The sequence below is a fragment of the Mercenaria mercenaria genome, chromosome 1 (genome assembly GCF_021730395.1).
Source record: "Mercenaria mercenaria strain notata chromosome 1, MADL_Memer_1, whole genome shotgun sequence".
Lineage (NCBI taxonomy): Eukaryota > Metazoa > Mollusca > Bivalvia > Venerida > Veneridae > Mercenaria > Mercenaria mercenaria.
In genome coordinates, this window is record NC_069361.1 from 30,821,267 (window position 1) to 30,842,713 (window position 21,447).

The window sequence follows — 21,447 nt, forward strand, 5'->3', positions numbered from 1 at the left end:
ACCGAATATAATATTTAAGTCTTGTTCTAATCATTTTCAAGCATGTTATTGATGATTTTCTGAAACGTCTTATTTAATTTCCATGTACTCGCTCTAGTAGATAGTCCTACCTGTCTAGCCATTGATAAATATTTAATCCCCAATTATAACTGGATTATTGCAAAAAGAACTTATGTCAATGCAAAATAATTGTCAAATACATGCATATTGTGTGACATCATAAAAAGTTTTAAGACTTATAAGATAAATTCAGATCCACTATTTAAGCTGAAATTTAGATATAATTTTATTTATACCATATCACACATTATATATAAAAACAAGAAAAAACTCTTCAATATTTACCATGAAAATGGACATTTAAATGAAATGACCTATCACTAAGTGTTTCACTACACAGTTACTGCATTCTGCCTTTTAATTTTCGTCATACAGGTGTAAAGGTAAATGCAAGGTAGGATTATAATTTGGGTAATTGATTGATCTCTACTACTATGTCTAGATGCTATATATACTACTGCAATTTAAATACGTTTATAGGTGTGTAAGTCCTTATATCTCTAAAAACCCGCTATTATTTGCCTGTATAATTTAAGAAATAATATATCCCAAACAGTGATTTGTCGTTCAATAAAATCATTGTTTGGAGTTTAGATGCGAAGGAATTATATCACGAGGGCGAACCCTGGGTGATATAATTCCTTCACATCTAAACTCCAAACAATAATTTTATTCATGAGCGAATCACTGTTTCAGATATATTATTTCGATTCTAACACGTTAACAAATATTATTACGTACGTCCTTGACGATATCCATCAAATAGGTTATGTGCCTGATTTCTGCTGATTTCCTTTCCAGCGCGCCGCTATGCCGTCTAACGCTATGACATAATAATTGTGACGTCAGAAAATGAATTGTTGAATAATTACACACAGTTTTCAGCCTTCTTTGTTTAATAGGAAAACAAATCGAGCCGTGTTAGAAGAACAAATAAAGCTGAAGATAATACAATATGTTTTGGAAATGACGTGTTTACAGGAGCGTACCTGGATGGTTTTGAACTGTACGTTAGATATGAGGAGCATAGTTACAAACGAAGCAGCGATGCATACTGCGAGTATGGGATAGGTGAAGGAGGGGGTCTCCATTTCCCAGCAAATTGAGATTTAGGGGTCTCCCCTTGAAAAATGTTTAACGGCAAGGGATGTGTTCTCTTGCTATATTCCAGCATTAATATATTTTATTTGTCACATTTGTACTACATATTACGAAGGTAATTATTTAAAATCATAGTTTAGCACACCACTCAGGGGTCGTGATATGTCTAAACGCAAAAAGTGCAGCTCGAGCAGCCCCGGATACTTTGAGGAATACAACCATTTTTCGTATTCTTTATCTACAATTAAGAGTCCTAATTAACTTGACCATAAAATTGTGTATCGCTCTAGCATGGCTGAGACTTAGAACATTGAAGAATCAGAGTTCTGTGAATTGTTCTACACAATATATCGCCTGTTTTCGTACACTAGACATCAATAGTAACAGTAGATATACGGTTATGTTTCAAAACATTTGCGTCACTGAAACACTGTGCATTCTATGATATATTTTATTGTACAACTGCCAAGACCCGCTCACGCCAAAGGGACCTAACACTACGGCAGTTTGGGTAACTGCATCTAACTGCTACACATGTGAAAAAAATCTCATATTCGAACCGTGTACAAAGCTGTCATTATCATTATATATTTATTTTTCATTTAATATCCATTACATAGGCAATGAATGGAACGTTACCTCGCACATTAAAGGTTTACTAGGTATTTTGTTGATATCGTATTTGAAATATTCGCCAGTGTTTAATTTAATGCATTGCATCTGCATCAGCATTTTGGCAGGTTTCTGATACCTCGCACATTAAAAGTATACTAGGTTGTTTGTTTTTTTTGTTGTAATCGTATTTGAAATCTTCGTCAAAGTTTAATTTCATACATTGCGTCTGCATCAGCATTTTGGCAGGTTTTTTATAAATGTATCTACCCGCACATTGCAAATGTTTCAAATTTTCTCACGGTAAACTTAACATTTTTTAGTCAAATTAAACATCTAATTTTGGCAAAGACAAATTCAAACTGCGTTAATTGCAACATAGTATTTCTGGTTTCAGATCTGGATATAGATTGATAGATGTTATTGCAACCATTAACAAAGTAAGCAATGTTATATTTACTGTCACGTTTGTTTTACTCGAGATAACGGATGACTATCATTTTTATTATCCCACTGCTCTGTTTTATTGCATGTCATTGATACTTGAATAGCAGTCAGGCGGGTGATCTTTTGTGCAAACAGATTTCGACATGTCAAAATTGTATATATCGAGGTTTAATAAGCAAAGTGTTCTGTAGGTATGTTTGTAGAAAACGAGCGCTCGGTTGTTGCCGTAGAAACCAGAATGCACAAAAGAATCTCATTTTTGACAGACTCTCGCATCAAGGGCTTTGTGGCAAAATGTTTCGCCTGAATTGGTGCTCTAAATCTGAAACATCCAAACATCCAGTTTGTATACATGTATCGGTATGCTGAGATTTAGTTCCAATTAAATATAAATCATTGGCTAAACTTTTTGTAATAGCAGCAAATATTTATACTGTGTTTAGCTCTTCATGCTTTACGTCTCATTTTTAACCTAGGACATATAGTACTGTTCATACAGATAAACCTGTTTATCTATGTTTAGATAAACTATATGTAGAGAATGTTCATATTTTCAAATATGAAACTCAGATCTTGTATACCTTTGAGACATAGTCTGTAGTTTGTATCCGCTTTTATCTTTATGTGTTCGAAACCCCGCACCAGGTGTCTTTTTTTTTTCATTTTTCACTGTGAGGAAACCATCAGGTTGGCTTTGTGAACAATTTATGGTTTTATCTAGGTATCAGTTCATGCTTAAAGTTTCGATGATGGGTCCATATGAGATGTGCGAATACCAATCGTGCATTCCGATCTGAAGCTATATATTTGCTTATACATCGCTGACGCGCCAGTGAATCCAATAACTGGACAAGATAACATGAAGTGGGCCTCCGTGGTAGCTAACTTCCCCTCACCGCTACCGATTTGAAATCTCGCTTGAGATGTAGGATTCTTGATGTCAGAAAGGCATCCAACTTTAACGGAAGGCCAGTGGTTAAACCCTGGTGGTGCCCGCCAATGCCTGAAATAATGCTCTGAGGGGCACCTGGGGTATTCCTCTGCCACCAAAAGCTGAAAACCGCCAAATGAACTATAATTGTGTCGGAGTGACGTTAAGCCCAGCTCATAAAAGAAACTCTCATAGGTTGCTCTAGACTGTTAGGCTGCTAGAGCTTTACGCTGCTAGACTTCATCTCAGTGTTGTTGTATTTTCTGGTCCTTCGGGATCATTGATTTCAACTCATTTAGATTCGAAGATTGAATACTGCTTAAGCCGGTACTAGGGGGCGTGGGCAGTGTTGCATTTTCCATTACTGCTCATGAACAGACTCATTCAAACCGAGTCTGCAATTTTCACTGTTTGCCTTGTTCTCGGTGCTTCCGAGGGATCTACTTTCCAGATTTTATTCGAACTCCACACTATTATGTTGCTAAATTTAGGCTGCCACGATGTTAACCTCACGCAATAAGGCTGCTAAACCTAGGGACATCTAAAATTATCATCTATCTAAGAAAACGAATCGCGGATCGATATATCATATCTTGAATTCCAAAATATAAAATATTTGCAATTCGAACTCCAAAATACAAAATAGTTTACAGTTTGTAATTTCAAAGAACAAAACGTAAAAGTAACTAAAACATTCAATTCAAAAGCCGGAAATGTCCAAAATAATATTGTGTATTTGAAAAGCAACGTCCAGGTTCAATGAATATCTTGAACCACAAAATGAAAATTCATTCGGCAATTTGAACTGCAAAATGCTGACGTTCCGACGTTCTTTTACAGCGCGTGAGGCACACAGCCTCGTTATCGTTCCAATTTTTACAGGTATATAATAATTCTTATATTGGACCTTTCTGACACATCCGAAGAATTACTACTATGTCCAAAAGTTATGGTTCAATCTTGTTACGCAGGGCAGTTAAAAGCATCATTGTGAGGCTCAGACTCCGGCGGCTTTACACCATAAACCGCTCAATGGATCTTCACTAAGCTTGTTCTAAAACATCCATGAATGAATCTCTTTCAGATATTAGAAAAGGTATCGATAGCTCTTCTTCAAACGATTCGCTAGGTTTGAGCAAAATCTCATCGTAAAGATTGCGAATACGATTATGCAAATTGTTCGCCAAAGTAAGTAGAGGATTTCCCTATGCATTCGTTAATAATAATATTTATGAAAAGATCTCAGGCATGTCAAATTTCAAGCCTCGTGAAAATCAGACTGGGTATATCTATAAACCATAGCAAGATCTTAACTTTAAGTACTTCTTGCTTTTGATTGGTTGTTCGTTTGTTTTTGCACAGATGGCTAGGCCTCAAAGCAAGCCAGGTATAAACACAAGCATTTGAGTGAGAATATTTGCATCGTACGCATTTGAAACTTGAGTGTTCTCTGCTCCATGAAATTGGGAAAAGAAATGGAATTAAACAAGTCAGAAACGGTTCTTCAGGTTTGAAAAGTTTATCTATTCCACATATTTTCATTAAATTCCTACTTATCCACATGTTTCTATTTGTCGTCTTGTCTGTCTGGTCTGTCTATCTGTTTGTTTGTCTGTCTGTCTGTCGGTCTGTCTGTCCGTCTATGTTTTTCAAATGCATATGTGTGATCTACGTTATTTTATTAGGCTCCGTAACTCTGTTTAGTTACGAGAAAATAAATAAATAAATAAATGAGCGAAATACGCAAAGCAGGAAAATTTGACAAAAAAAACTGGTGCCCGCCCGTGATGAAATAATTAGTACATGGCGATTTGTGGTGATATGGGCCGCCGTGAGAAAAATAGAGACCACATTGTAGATTGAAGTGAATTATCGTAATTTCCAGTGTATCTCTTTCCGGGCACGCGACAGGAAAAATTACGACGTCATAAATATGGCGGCTAAAGTGAAAATAAGAAAGGCAGAAAATGTATGACTGCTGAATAATTTCAGGTGCCAATGTCTCTGAAAACTATGTTATAATTGTAAAAATGATATATTTAGTGCAGGTAATGTTTATTCTAGCAGATAAAACACTTTTATTAAAAAAAGAATGGAATTTATTATGCTTAAAATGAAAACATATAATAATCCATAAACGTCAGAAAATGACTAAATAACGATGTTAAATGAGCAAATTCCTGTTTAATGGCACAGTATCGTCGATTAAAAGTAGAAATAATCTGATTATCTATTACTTCCATAATCATATTGCATACTGATACATATCTATATACCCTTCTTATCTGTATGAGTATGTCTGGTCAAGTTAATGCCCAGGCACTGTAGTCAGAACGCAAAAATCTGTTACATGGTGCAATCTTTAGAATGCTGTTTCTAGAGCATAAATAGCTTAAAAACTATTTTATAGTGTCGATTCTCTTAATAAACTTGATAAAGCCAATTAATACATACTTCCCCCTAAACCTGATTTAAAGACATCTCCGAAAGGAATCATCAGAAGTTTTCTCTATGCATGTTTTAGTCCAGCATACTAGGTGGTATATGATGTCATCATCGTTTAACGCCTACAGTATATTTACGTCTCACATAAGGAAGTTTATAGTCATTGAGTCCTTCCAATAAATATGATTTGGTAACTAATCACATCTCTGAAGGTTATATTTTCAAAGTTCGCATTGATGATCAGCAAAATTAAGTTGGATTCCTTAATTCCATATACAATCACATAAAGCTGGTTTCATAGATAATTTAACCTCTTATAAATGTACCATTACTAGTTCATTAAATCGTATAACTTCATGTCAAATTGCTATTTACCCCACGCGAAATGATATTGCGACAAAGTATTTGCAAACTCTGGTAAACTCATTCGTAGTAAATATAAAATCTAGCAAAATTCTAGAAAGATGAAAGTCTAACAATTACAATGTTTGCTGTTCAGTCATTTCATATGATTTCTTTACTTTTTATACCTATTTACCAAATATTCTTATGAATGACAAAGGAACTGCATTAATTAAACGCACTTTTTGTGCATTTAATTTCTGCTTGTAACATTGCTAAATATTTTTCCTTGTGAACCTGTGAGGCAGTTTGTAAAATCCTTTCCTTTCTGAACAATTTTGATGTCCGGTTAGGGAATGCAGTTTTTCGAGAGGTAATTAGTATTCCGTGAGAACTATTTCTGTCAAGAATGTCGCAGATTTTTTCGTATGATTTAGAAAACGTTATACATAGTCAGGTGTGGTTACTATATCAACAATAATTCACGCACTCTTGATGATGTTTTCAAATACGGACAATCAGTTGTTGCTCGAATAATTGATACTTTTATGCCGGGGAGATGCAGTTATTAAACTAAATGCTAGGAGAGGCACCTGGGGTCTTCCTCAACAAATAAAGCGGGAAAGTCGCCATATGGCCAAAACGAATTGTGTCGCGTCAACGTTAAACCCAACAACAACAAAAAATCGTCGCTGTCAAGGCATATCGAAGATGAGTATTACATTTTGTTCTCGTTGTTAACCATATTCTAGCGAAAAGTTATTATCTGCACCTATTAATTGTAATCGCTAGATTTGTAAAAACAAATGTTTACTGTGTATTTGTCATATTTGTCATCTGATATCACGTGACATGTATAGTGGCAGTCGTGATTTTGTGTAGCGGAGATAAATTTATGAAAAACAATATTTTTATATATATTAAGCACGGATCGGTAAGAATTTTATCGTGAAACAATGAACTATTATATTGACATTATATAACCAGTGAGAAAAAAACGTAAGGATAGACAAAGTAGGTACAATGGCTCTGATAAATGGAATGACAGTAAACTATTTAAACAAAGAGGTCCGTCAGAGGAGTCGGAATCAATAGCAGTTAGTGACATTTTAAATGAGACTAACACTATTATACGGAAGTGATGAAATAAAAATGGATATAGACATTATTTTAGTGAGTCGGGCGCTGGATTGAGTATGTCGGAGAAAGTTGAGGAGCAGGCGAAGAAAGGTTCCACGAACGCTGATCTTTTGGCGTAGTTTGAGAAGAACAACGGTAGAATAGGGAGTGTGGAGACACGTTTGGAATATTTTATTGAAAGTATTGATATAACAGGTGCTCATGTTTGCAATTTATTTAACGCTGTGTTAAACTCAGGATTTTACCCTATCAAAATTATTTACGACTGTACTTAATATTCGAATTGAATCATTTTGTGAAAGTAACAATATTGTCTCAGAGGCACAATTTGGTTTTCGGAAAGTGCGGTCTACAATAGATGCTTTGTGCTTATGTCTTTAATACAAAAGTATCTCAAAGAAAATAGGCGACTGTATGTTGTTTTTGTCGATATGATAAAGTGTTTTGATAGCATCTATAGAAATGTCCTGTGGTTGAAAATTACAAAATTGGAATACAAGGTAATTAAGAAGCTCAGTTTTGAGTTCTCAATAGAGTAAACATAAATAATTTTTCAGCCTCAGTACCAGTTCAATGTGTGTGTGTTTTATTTTTTTTTTTTTTTTTTTTTTTTTTTTTTTTTTTTTATTTTGTATAACTCCATTTGCCCTGTAAATATTCATGTGATTATGATTACTATTTATACTGTATGTATATAAGACGATGTACTTGTGTATAAGTCCGGAATAAAACATTCTGTTCTGTCATTATCTACACCTATCAAACCTATTAATTGTAATCACTCGACTTCTAAAATAAAACTTTACTGTGTATTGTGAGACTTTTGAAAAATGGGATGAAATCGTTAATGACATTGCGCCTGTTTAGATCTTCTTGATATTCTATAAGTAATTCAAAACATATTGTTCTAAGAGTATGACAAAATTCAAAACATGTTTTTTCGGTGATATTCAAGATACCAGTATTGGCAGAGTAAGATATTTTCACGAATTACAAATTCTCGCTTGTTTAGAAGTTTGCACGGGCGTTGTTTATCCTGTACATAATTTGATATTATTACATTAATTGAATTCAAATATTTGTCATTTACCATTGAGACACATTCTGGTTACGCATGTATATCAGATGAGATAGCTTCGTGGAAAATACCCTCCAACATATAGTGACAAACGGTCATAATAGTCCACTCCATCGGCTCAACAATATAAAAATCTGCAAACCACTTATGTTTAATTGGACTGCTATGTCTTTAATGCCGTCATACGACATTTTGCAACCAGTTCAATTCCTTGGTTGTTTCATAATTGAATTTAAGGGTGTATCCAGCATAAAAGCTTTAAGTTTTAACCATAGAAATATGAGTAAAAAACCACCTGCTGTGTTGAAGGGTTATCATTGAATCGGCTATCTTGTCTTTAGGATCTTCAGCGATGGTATTAGGAACAGATGGAAGTCTTTCTTGAGTGTCCACTGACTGTCCATTTTGACACTCAGCTAACTCTTTTGGTGAAATATCAAGTTCAAGATATAGAATAATGTTTTCTTTTGGCAGTTATTTTCAGTATGGCATTTCAATGTTAGGGATATCGGTCATTAATTTTGAAAGGGGTCGTTTAAGAAATAGTGGTTATTTATTTTATTCGAAAATACTTTTTCCACGATAAGAGAAAGAAATAAACTTGAAGACTATAGAAAGGGTGTTCTTTTAATTATTTTTCCTTTTTACACATATTACACAGTTTGGCAAGTAACATAGTGCACCGACCTTCTATACCTATCCAAATTGTATCGGGGTTTAATGTTTTTAATTAATCGTAGGAAAAATACTGTGATGCAATTCGTACATTTAATAAAGATATGTCATACTGAGCTTTCGTGAAAAAGAACTGTAAAACATTACTCTCTAAAAGGTTTCTTCTTGCTGCTCTATTTCTTTTTAAATGTCTTTGTCTATAACAATGACGGATAATTTTGAGAAGATTATATATATATTCGTGTATCCCTGTATTCCTTAGCCAAGGTTAACCGTTGTGCCAATTAAAATACAAAATGTAAGAATACAATATTACATAATATTTTTACTTCATTTTTATATATTTACATTCGACCTATCTTTTTATATTGAAATTTATGACGTTCATTTTGTATGAATGACAAACGGAAAGGCGTCAAAGTTACGACAACGCTCCTTAGTGATAACGGGTCGCTGTTTTGATGAGGTCCGTGTACAGTAAAGGAGAACGTTCTTTAGATGACGTCGCAGTTGTTCCGTTTGGGGAACAGAATGACCGGGAAGCTAATTTTAATATCAAATGCAATAAAATGAGGGCAATTTATTACATGACCTTGTTTACAAAGGGAGAGGAAATATAATGTAAATATAAGAAATGGATTTTTTTTATGTGAAATGAGCGACGGAATAGGACCGGCAATCAAACATGAATCGCTAGTGCATGAACTCAGAAAAAAACTGAAATACTTTAGCACATGCATGTAGGTAGCGAGATATCGGCATTTTAGCAAAAATAGAGTATTTTTCCAATAGGACGATTCAACAACCAGTATCCCATTTCAGGTGGGACTAGGCTATCATTTACGAAATAGTCATCTTTATAGTTTTAAAGGCGCTCGCTACAGTTTCGTTTTTTTTTCTTAATAATAGATTTTGATGAAATGTTTTGTATTAAAAGATCATGTTAAGACGTATTGAAAAATGAAATAAAAATTCTAGGTCACCAGCTTTGTTTCAATCTAATTTGCCCCTAGATATGGTGCTATTTTAAACATTTTTCAAAATTTCTGTAATCCTAAAATATCTTTCAGTAAAGTACAATAATAAGCATAAATTTGATTATCTAAGCATTTTTATAACGGAAAACAATATATCTATTTGAAACATGCTCAGAGAAATCAAAAGAACATGATTTTGTAAAGAAAGGAATACTTGTTCAGCAGACCCAAGTGCTATTTTTGCATATTTTTGTCAGTTTTGAGTTGGTACTTCTGCTATTTTATCAAGTTTCACATAATAGAATTTAATCAAACTCTGCACATACCTTTGGTTATGTCTACCTAATCTAAAACAAAAAGAAAATTGATAGGTCACCATATTAGATTTCGCTTAAATCAAATTACAACGAGGTGGGGTGTGGCGGGCATTTATACAACGCAGGTTGGTACGAAATACTCTTTCAGTGTTTGAGCAAATGACTTAGAAATATATATCTAAAATTATCAAACGGCAGATTTCTTAATAAGCGGAATTTAAGCTGTTTCTGAAGCATTTTGATGGCATTGAACAATGAAAGTATCCACCCTTTTTTTTAACAAAACCTGTAGTTTACGAATGTACGGTACGGGTACGGTACGGGATTAGAAACAGCTGTGACTCAGTGCAGAGTTTGAACGCTGGTAATAAATAACAGACTCCAGTATATGTCGGATTGAAGCAATTTGAACTAAAAGTACTTTAAATGTATATATTTTGTAACCATGGTGATACTTACCCTAACCTTTAGTCAGTATATTAAACATTTTGTACATTAAATGCATGCGAACATACAATAATTTGCCGTACGCGACATTAGATAATCACTTCCGGGCATGCGCAGAAGACCGCACCAAGTCCGCAGTGAGCTACATCGAAACCAAATTGGCACGGGGTTGGGATAAATATCGACCCGTCTGGAAAAACTGTAGCGAGTGCCTTTAACAACTACAAAGGCCATGTGAAAGACTACATTCAGTCGCCTACTCTTGAGATAACAGACAAAAAAGCAGTGTTGTGGCCTTATTAGAATAGGACATGTAGCGCTTTGGCGCGTGCTTGAAAAGATAAATGCGAACCTTTCTATAACTTGTTACTTTATAGGTAGCTCGAAAATCGAGTTTTACGGTAGCGCAAGTATACTTTCACTGGTGGTGGATTTAAAAACTTTCGCGCCGGAAGCTAACAAGGCACCCCTAGCGGACAGGAAGTAGTTCTCTCCGCTGTGAATACAGAACTTCATTCGATCACTGAAAATTATTCATCACTCAAACATCATGCAAGAAAGGGTTCCAGTTAGTTAAAAAAAAATGCTTCTTTTCTTTTAAAAGATAAAACATTGGACAGAAATTGGAAAATACAGTCATGGTCAGATAATGCTATTAGAAACAAGGCTTCGGATTGGCTGAAAAGTGTGAAGGGAAACCCGTTTGAGTCAATGAGACATCAGCTGATTGGTTAAAAGGGTGTTGCCTTTGATCATGAAAATATCTTTAAAATCTTGAAATGTAATGTTTTCTGTGCAATTTGAGGTATTTTATAGCTGCCTGGCTATATATTTAATTCTGGAATTAGCAATTTAGTGAAGTAAGTACTAATTGGAAATTCACCACTAAATTCCATGCACAGTTGAGGGTGGTTGTCTATGAATGGAAATAGAAAAAAAATGGATCCTGCATACCCATATGAAAATGGTATTTTTTTGTGTCTGGAAGGCTATTTGATAGGGAAAATGACACCTTATGTGCCAATGAAAGTTTTAAGAGGGTCCTACACTGTCATGTCTTACAATGTAAGCATATGGGAAAATTAATAGCAGTGTCTGACCTCATGAATCCTAGAGCGAGAACGCGGCGAATAGGAAATGACGTCACCATGACACCGGCTTCGCGTAAATTGTGCAAAGTATGATATTCGCTGTAACAGGTATGACGACACTAAATGTAAACTTCCAAGTTAAAAGTTTCTCGCGACTTTTCACTTTCTTTTGAGTGGCGAATAGTTCATTTGTAATAATATTTCTTTTACGCTAAACCTGATTTCATTCAGCTCGCTTTGAGGTTCTGCCTTATTTCATATTACAACTGTTTGGAGTATTCTTTCTTTTACTTCTAGCCGATAGTTGAAAGGAAGGCAACAAACTACTTTAAAATCGCATTCCTTATTCTCTTGGCTGTCATAGCTGTTGGCGCTATCTCCATCACCGCTGTTTATGTTGGAGGAAAACTTTCAAGAGACGCTTTCAAGGTATTGTTGCATCATTTTCTTGTTTTGGATGCCATTCTTGTTGCTCTTTCCCTTACAGCTGTTTTGTTGGTTGAAAAAAATCAAGACGTGCTTACGACCGCATTCTTTATTCTTTTGGCTGCCACAGTTGTTGGTGCTATCTCTCCTTTATTGCTTTTTACAATGAAATAAGGTCTCCTTCTGGAAGCTGACTAATACCTCAACCTGATCTGATATCTATCAATGATTTATATACAGTATTGCGCTATATATACAATATTTTATAACACATAATATTTGGACTAACATGTTCATATATAAACATCTGCTACTGTCTATTGCTTCTAACATCTTAAAATAACAAGAAGTTTTCAATTTCAATTTCAATAATATTTAATGGTTCCAATACTTCCGCTTTCATAGCTTTGGGTATTGTTTAATCACCTCTTGGATATGGTACCTGCTTTTTAATTTTGCCTTTTAGCAGTTCCTGTGATATGCAGGCGCCATAACCTCAGACCCCCTTTCTAAATTCCAGTTTGTTTAGTTCTGCTCATTGTTTTCTCGTTTAGGGCAAACCCATTATTTTAACTGGGGACCATACGCCGCTTTTCATGGAATTACACTCTAGTGTAGCATTGAAGGTTCCATGTGCACCGCCGTATGAACACATCTGCGGATGTCTCTAAATTGTTTTTTGTACTTTTAGCATGTGTAAATGTTGAGTTCTGCTCAACCCGGGGCTAGAGGGCGTGGATGGTAGCATGCATTTTAACTACCGTCCATGAACCGGCTCAATCAAACCGAGCCTGCAACATTTTCATTTTTGTTGTGTTGAGCGACCTTATAACAAACTCATTGGGTCCATATGACACATGAGCTTACATTCAAACATTTTAAAGACTGGACAGGAAAAGATCAATGTTGATTTTTGAACTTTAAATATGACCGTGACCTTTGAGCTAGGGGTCTGAGCATTGTGCATGACAAATCGACTAATTATGGGAGCATTTGTGCTTAGTGACATCATTATTCCTTCATGGATGACAGAGTAATAGACCGGAAAGAAAACTTTCAATGACCTTTAATCTCCAAATGTGACCTTGACCTTTGGACTAGGGGCCTGAGTTCGCGCAATACAAGTCGTCTCATTATGGGGAACATCTGTGCCAAGATGTGTTAAAATCCCTTGTTATGGACTGGACAAGAAAAAAAAGCTACTGAACTTTGACAGAGTGTGACATTGAACTTCAAGCTAGTGATCTGAGTTTGTCTCATTATGGGAAACATTTGTCTCAAGTAACATTAACATTGATGTATGACAGACATATGTATCAGAAAGGAAAACAATGCTACTGACACTTGACCTCCCATAAATGATGACATATTTATGGACAGAACAGGAAAAATAGCGTATTGACATTCGACCTCTAAGTATGACCTTGAACTTTCAGCAAGGGGTCTCAAATGCATACAAACGCATATTAACACATTATAAGGCGCTGTCACCATTACAGCTGATTATACTGGCAATAACCACCAAAGACTTTTATTGTGTTTATGTGCGTTTTTATGTATTTGACGGATTTTATAAGACGTCCGCTCTGAAAAACGAAAATTAAAGGACCACGCAATTTTATACATGTATTCGAATCCTCGCAAGTTAGATTTTACGACATAAATTAATGTTTTATATAAGAAAGCAACACTATATTTCATGTATAATAGATAGGCATCCTTTTACAGGAATTTTCTAATAAGTATCAGTTCCATACAACAGACGGAGAGACCATAGATGAGACTGTTACAGTAACAGACACTGATGAAGATATTAGCTTTGAAGATGGTTCTCATATCATTTTCGACTACAGTAAAGTATGTGACTATTTTTACCTTCTTTATGCGCATTTGGAAATGAGAAACTCACATACATCGTAATTCTTTGTCAGGTATCTGCATAGCCTGTACGAAACAATAACCTGTTCTGCATGTTCTGTTCTGTATAAAAGGATAAAAAAAATGGATAAATGATTTTTGTATTCTAGTATTTTGTGCAAGTCGTTGAAATGACATTTTTTGCATATGAAATGCAATTCTGTAAAAACTAGTAAAGAATCTTGTGAAATGGTGGCTACTGACTACCCTGGTAAGCATGCATGTGAAATGGTGGGGTGGTCTAATCGATTTTGAAAATTCAACAAACAAATCTTTGCAGTACAAAGCATTAATTGTTTACGGTAATATACATCTGTTGATTTGCTTACTTTCACGGGATAATATTGTCCCCTTCTGATGCATGTACAGGGGTTTATGGTGATGAAAGTGGTAGAAGATGATTATGTCGTCTGCTATGTTGCCAGTTTTGAACGAAGGGATACTCATGCACCTATTGCCGATGAACTCAAAAATATGGTACGTTGTATATTTACCTCTTTAATTGTTTCGTTAGAATGTAAATGCCATTTTAACAGACTTTCTGTTGTCTTAGTCGGTCAGTTATTCTAACACAGGATAACGCACGTGATATCTTTAAACAGGTAGTTTTAGGAAGCTTTTTATAATTAAGTGACCAGATTCTGCTACGTACACACTCGTAATGAATGTGCACACTCGTAATGACTTGTACACACTCGTAATAACAGATGAAAGTCGGGCGTGAATGTTTAAATGTATTATATAATAAGAATATTTCGTTAAAGTGTGAAATGAGGAAGACGGATTTTTTTTCAAGTCTTAAAACTATTTTATCCTACATATATCGCCATCAAAACATTCGGAACAACATCTTCCTTGGAAGCAAGCCATATAGTTTGATGCTTTGTACCCAACGTTTATCACGGAAGTCGTTCGTGGATTCAGGAAAATTCAGTATGAAAGGAGCTTTATCTACAAACTGGGTGACAGGTATACAGTAGCATATCAAACAGAGTTTAAAGAACGGAACGTGTAAAATAGAGAAGAACAGGCTACTGTCTTCTGATATAAAGTGTTTTCAGGCGAGGCTGATATTTGCTGGAAGCACAGAGGCTTACCGAAACCGAATTGATATCATGAACAGTATTATGTTACTCTATTTATCCTGTAACCTACATAAACTGCCAGGAAGAATATATATACATGTATGCATCTTATTTCATAACAATAAGTCCACCCTTGCATTCTTCAAAGACTTTCCGACCCTTTAAAAACACACCTTAAATTACACCAAACATCCTTCTTATGTAATCGGCCATTCGTATAAAAACCAAGCAAACGCTCAGACAAAGTACGTAACGGCCAAAATACTTTTGGCTGAAAACAAATGTCCGGTCTCTTTACGATTAATTCTCCATTTCCGCCATTAAATACGAATCAAGAAAAACTTCATCCATAACGAATGCTTTAGGTCCACAAATAACAGTAAACAAATCCTCAAATACATGTTAAGTAGCTAATTTCTAACAAAAAAAGAAGAAACGTTACCAGTTAATAAATGGCGACAAGCATCAAGGACACTTAACTATTTTAAATGCCGACTAAATACCGTTCTGTGTTGTATCTTTAGGAATATTTAGAAGTCGATTTTGTACCGTGGTATTTATAAAAATAATTCAAATTGATTTATACATTTACATGTAAGACAATCTATAAAGATTGAATCAGGAAAAGAATAGTCCGTTAATATGGGCGCGGACAATTTTGTTACTGAAAGTATCAGACAAGTGTTATCGGGCATTTTCCTTAGCAGTTACGTGATAAATGTATTCTTTATGCAATTATACCACTAACTGTCTATCTTTCTGCAAAAAAGCCCAAAACCTATTTGTACGAAAACAATCTGAAATTTGACTCTGTTTATTTATACGAAAATTACAGAAGTTGGACAATTTGACGATCTCAGAAGAGATTGATTATTACATAGACAGGTCTTCCCCAGTCGACCCAAGTATACTGTCGGAGAGATCACGTGATACATGTAAAGGGGCCGAAATATATTGGATAACAACTTACAAAATGAAAGGTCAGTTTGTTTGTTTGTTTTGGGTTTAACGCCGTTTTTCAACAGTATTTCAGTCATGTAACGGCGGGCAGTTAACCTAACCAGTATTCCTGGATTCTGTACCATCGAGATCCGTAGACCAACGCTCTTACCTACAGAGCTAAGCGGTTGGGCTATGAAAGGTCAGTAAACAGGAAAAGTGAACAATGTTGCGATATGTTACTGATGATTTTAGGTTTATGTTGAGCTGCCTTATCGAACTTCAACTCAAGGTTTGTAGTAGCCGCTACCCGGGATATACCTAATTTGCATGAAAATTAAAATGACGAAACTTTTAGTTGGTTAAAGACTCAACATGCATTGCCTACTGACCGATTTTAAACGGTACGTAAGTGCACAGTATTATCAAGGATGCAAAGCAGACGTACAGAAGCACATGTAAGTCTGGTATATCTATTATCTTAATGTGGGTAGTTTTCAAAAACAGGAGGCATTTGCTTTAACCTCAGCTCAGTGAAATACCACAGTATCTAAAACATTTATTCAAGAATCAGAGAAAGCATTTTAGTTGTTTAAACATTGATGCAAACTTAAAATTTAAAAGACATATCTTTAAAACTGATAAAATAAGAACTAACAATATGGGTCAAATTTGTGCAACTGAAAAAGTGTGACACCTTAAAGTCGACTTTGAATTCACTATTCATTATCATATGAAAGAATTGTTTAAACACACTATATCTGTTGCATATATGGAATTTCCATCTCCGGGTATTCTAACATATATTTTATTGTCTATATCTGTTGTATTACGAGCATGAAATGCGATTAAAGAGAACTAGGGCTGAAATGTCCAAAGTGCAACATAATTTTATTAATTGAAAATAAAAAGACCAAAAAAGCTTTTTAAAAATATTAATTGTTTTTCTTATACCTATTATAGATGTAAAAATATTAAAGGTACTGCTGATGACTGCAGAATAAAATGCAAAAGACTGTGTTGCACTTCGAAGAAAAACAACTCTTTTCTCAGCATGTTCTTAGAACTAATGGACAGAAACTATCAAAGTTTAGTTTTACTGGTGTGGATTTTGGCTAGCTATCACTTAGGTTTAACTTCATTATTAAGAACAGAACAACACCAGACCTAGGCACAATTATAGCATAAACAGAGAATGCTACACTTGTGCTTCATGTTTCTTGTGCATGTATATCATGTCATTATATAAACAATATCTTAAGAACGTCCAAATCACAGGCAAACAAACTATTCAAAATAATACTAAAGTATACTACTGGCAATAAACTGCCCTAGGCATTTGGACTTGTTTGGGTAAACGTTATCTGTAGTATTTCAAGAAGCGTCTGAGATGTTGAAAAAATGAAAGGGGCCTCCAATGTTGCTGACTTGGAATAAATTGCCCTTGAGGTTCGAAGAACCACCAGGGATGTAGATTTGTTTCATGTCGGTAAGCCAACCAACTCGCTAATAGAAGTTAGATGGTTCTACCCACGTGCTTGTCCGTGCCTGATACTACGTATTACTAGTTTTTGCAGGTCGGGGTACTAGTATTTAGACGTACTTGTCTGCGAATCCTCAAACCATCTTAAATTATCTCGATTCTGTTTCCTTATCAGAAATATCAGTGATTTTGAGTGGATTGATGTGAAAATGATTTACTTTGTAGCCATACTAAACTCTGTAATCTGTAATACAATATATTTTCAGACAAAATCGGAAGCAGGCAGAAATTTTGGTTCCGCAGGCGTAGAAGCATTCACAGGGTCGTGAAGCAATGCAAAACCCTTTGTCACCCTACCTTGAGCTCGGGTTTGAGAATCCATTGCGGTGCCCGCTGTACATTTTAGACGACTTGTGAACTTCCAGTCAACTCATATATTATTAAATTCTTAAAAAGAACTTGTACTAGAGATTTGGCACAACATTTCATCCATTTTGTTGTAGCAAAATATTTTATAACATTTTCTTTGTATCATGGCTGGAATTTAGTGTTGTTGTATTTTCTGGATCATAGAGTCCACTTAATTTTTGTTTTGATAGAATTCTGCTTACGCCAGTGCTAAGGCGTGTGAAGGGTGTTGCACATTTCATTACCACTCATTAACAAACTCAATCAAACCGAGTCTGCTATTACTCTGCGATCTATGCTTCCAAATGATTTTCTTACAGATTATTTTTGACTTCTTTGAAGATTGCAGTTTTATATATTTGCGATACCTTCAGGTGTACAGAGTGCATTGAAAGGGGCGGAGCTTAATTATCATAACTATGATAAGTTAAAAGTAATTTGATACTTATTGACTGAATTGAACATTTTACGATAACAGAGTAGCAGACGTGTATCACAGTTCATCAAAAAATTACTTTGCGTGTTTTAATGTTAGCATTGAAAAATGTTACAGATATATGATAATGTAAAACTTGCATTAGGTCGAGAATATGCTGAATTCAATATTAAACAACTAAGCAAAACTAATAGCAGACTCGGTTTGACTGTTTTTCAGTCATATAATGATTAAATTTATATGATATTGTTGTTTGATTTTGTGGAAATTTTGATAAGTTAATAACAGCTTACATTCTGAAGGTACAGAACATTTTAAGAAAATGATTTCAGTTATTTGTACGATATTTGGAAAACAGGCTATGGCAGGTTATCTGTTTTGATTTGTATAAATGGTCGAATTTTGCCAATTTCAATAGTGGTGAAAGATTTGTCAAAAAGTTTTAACTTATAACGACAAACGAAGGTATTCTTCGAGTCAAAACTTCAGCAGTCATATCAAGAGAAATTAGAACTGTTTTTATGAACACAAACAAATATCTATGACTACAATGTTCAGTTATCATTCTATGCGCAATGCTTAATGTAGCATTAACCAATATGTGTGTTTTCTATCTTATGATGTAGATATATTTTTGTGTTTTGATTACTAAAATGTAGCGTTATTATGTTATGCGCAGTGTTTTAATGTAGAACCCTTTTTTACATCTTTGCCACTTACGTGAAAAATAGACATTTCTTGTGCTTTCATTCCAAGTTAAATTGCTACGAGGGCCGTTCAATATGTAATGTTACTCCGTATGTAGTTCCGTAACCACTTGTTATTTTTAGATGCGGTTTTCGGCACATTATAGAGCATTTTATTGGCAACACAATGTTATATAAATTAAATTAAATTGGTAGATTTAAAGTAAACATATAATCAGTTGAGTGAGGTGTACTCGGGTATACTAGACAATTTTATGTCCAAAATATTGAGATTGTATTAAGCAATTCCTTGATTCTACTATTCAACAACTGGAACTATTGTTCAATTTTCTGTTTAAACAGATAAAAGAAATCATGATCTTCACAAAAACATATGAAAACTAAAATAAAAAAGTTTATAACAGTTTTAAATTGAGTGTGTATATTTTTACTCAAAAATGATAAGGTGAGTACAATAAGCCTCTGCAATTTTGTCAGGCGCGATAATCATCGTTTAAAAAATTATTGTATTTTAAGTTGATACTAGTATCTTAAAACTCGATTGCGAAACTAGTTCTTACAACTTTGATTAATCGCTCTCAACACCCATTCCAGATGGAATCAAATTCGAGTGTAGATTTTTTAGCTGTGTTGTAAAATTAAAAAAGGCAAAAGATAGTTTAAAACAAACGCAAACGCATAACAAACTGCTATACCTCATAGAAAAATGATAGAATTTTGTGATTTTAAATGTTATTCTATTTTTCTGAGACTCTGGATGCCCAGGACAAACCTAAATTATAATTATGATCCAGTATACCTGAGTACACCTCACTAAAATGGTTATATTTTTACTTTGAACCTGTCGATTTTTATCATTTAAGTTGCCAATAAATTGCTCTTTAATGTGCTAAAAGCCGCATCTAAAAATAACCAGCGGTTACGGAACTACACACGGAGTAACATTACATATTGAACGCCCCTCGTATATGCACTATTCTAATGCAGATCCTTTTTATAAGCATTAACGAATATTTGTATTACCTACATATAATAAAGACACTTTTTGTACTTTGATTATATAGAGTTATTATGTTATTTGCATCAACCGTTATGCACGTTCCGGTAAGATTTCTTTCTACAAGTAGACTTTTATTAAACCCTGATTTTTCAAAACTTCAGAATGTACTTAGAAAATTCGGCAAATGAAAGAGAGATTATATAATTTTTTTCCTAGAATAATTTGAAAATATTGGACCTCACGCAAATTTTTATTATGAAAAAATATTGGAAAATCATAATTTTGATGACATTACGTTTTCTACAATGTAGATTTTAAAGAAATTTATCAAATCTATAGATTAACAAATGATGTATAATATGGTAAAATAAATTGTATATATCCGTGTGCTTGTTTTTAAGATATTTGCCCATGATTAAAGAGACCCTCACCTATGGCTAATCTTCCTGGATTTAAGATATTTTTTGAATTATATAACGTGTAATTTTTTAATGTCATAATTCATCACGAGACAGAAAATAACATTGCCGTTTTAACGGTTTTAATGGTTGCCATTCATAAAATGATTTTCCTAATGTCTTAGTTTATCTCTAGATAGAGTTATGGCGCTTGACGTATCAAAACATTCATTAAGGGAACAAAAGTTTATGTCCCTTGTATCTCAAAAAGTATATGACCTAGAATCAATTGTAATATAGCATATGAAGTTGCACTAATCTTAAAATCTTTCATCTAGAACCATGATACTATGTACAATGACAAATATCTATGACTACAATGTTCAGTTATCATACTACAATGCTTTATGTAGCATTAACCAATATCTGTGTTTCTGATCTTATGATGTAGATACCTTTTTGTGTTTTGATCACGTTCGGGTAAGATTTCTTTCTACAGAGTAGTCGCCCCGACTTCATCTCAGTGTTGTAATATTTTCTGGTCCTTCGGGATCATTGATTTCAACTCATTTAGATTTGAAGATTGAATACTGCTTAAGCCGATGCTAGGGGACGAGGGCAGTGTTGCATTTTCCATTACTGCTTATGAACAGACTCAATCAAGCCGAGTCTGCAATCTTCACTGTTTGCTATGTTCTCGGTGCTTCCGATGGATCTACTTTTCAGATTTTTTTTAAAACCCTGATTTTTCAAAACTTCAGAATGTGCTTAGAAAATTCGGCAAATAAAAGAGAGATGGCTTAACTTTTTTTCCTAGATTGATTTGAATATATTGGACTTCAGGCATTTTGTATTATGGAAAACCATGGAATAATCATAACTTTGATGACATTACGATTTTCTTCAATGGATATTTTAAAGAAACTTATCAAAATTATAGATTAACATATGATGTATAATATGGTAAAATAAATCGTTTATGTCC

The 21,447-nt window shown here is 34.3% G+C and overlaps 1 protein-coding gene and 1 long non-coding RNA gene across 2 annotated transcripts in view; both read left to right on the forward strand.

The window, feature by feature from the left end:
* The window catches only part of LOC128556992 (uncharacterized), a 44,618-nt gene that overhangs the window by 6,917 nt on the left and 16,254 nt on the right, over nt 1–21,447 (forward strand). The window lies entirely within an intron of this gene.
* Nucleotides 4,534–19,925, forward strand: LOC128556991 (uncharacterized). The gene is made up of 6 exons (XM_053543319.1): nt 4,534–4,659; nt 11,961–12,092; nt 13,818–13,946; nt 14,376–14,483; nt 15,927–16,071; nt 17,780–19,925. The coding sequence occupies exons 1-6, from the start codon at nt 4,609–4,611 to the stop codon at nt 17,917–17,919; spliced, it is 705 nt and encodes a 234-aa protein (XP_053399294.1). The 5' UTR covers nt 4,534–4,608; the 3' UTR covers nt 17,920–19,925.

Coding starts and splice junctions, on each gene's coding strand:
- LOC128556991 (XM_053543319.1), top strand. CDS start 4,609: ATGAAATTGGGAAAAGAAATGGAATTAAACAAGTCAGAAACGGTTCTT. Junction 4,660..11,960: donor AGTCAGAAACGGTTCTTCAG/GTTTGAAAAGTT, acceptor TTTTACTTCTAG/CCGATAGTTGAAAGGAAGGC. Junction 16,072..17,779: donor AACAACTTACAAAATGAAAG/GTCAGTTTGTTT, acceptor ATATATTTTCAG/ACAAAATCGGAAGCAGGCAG.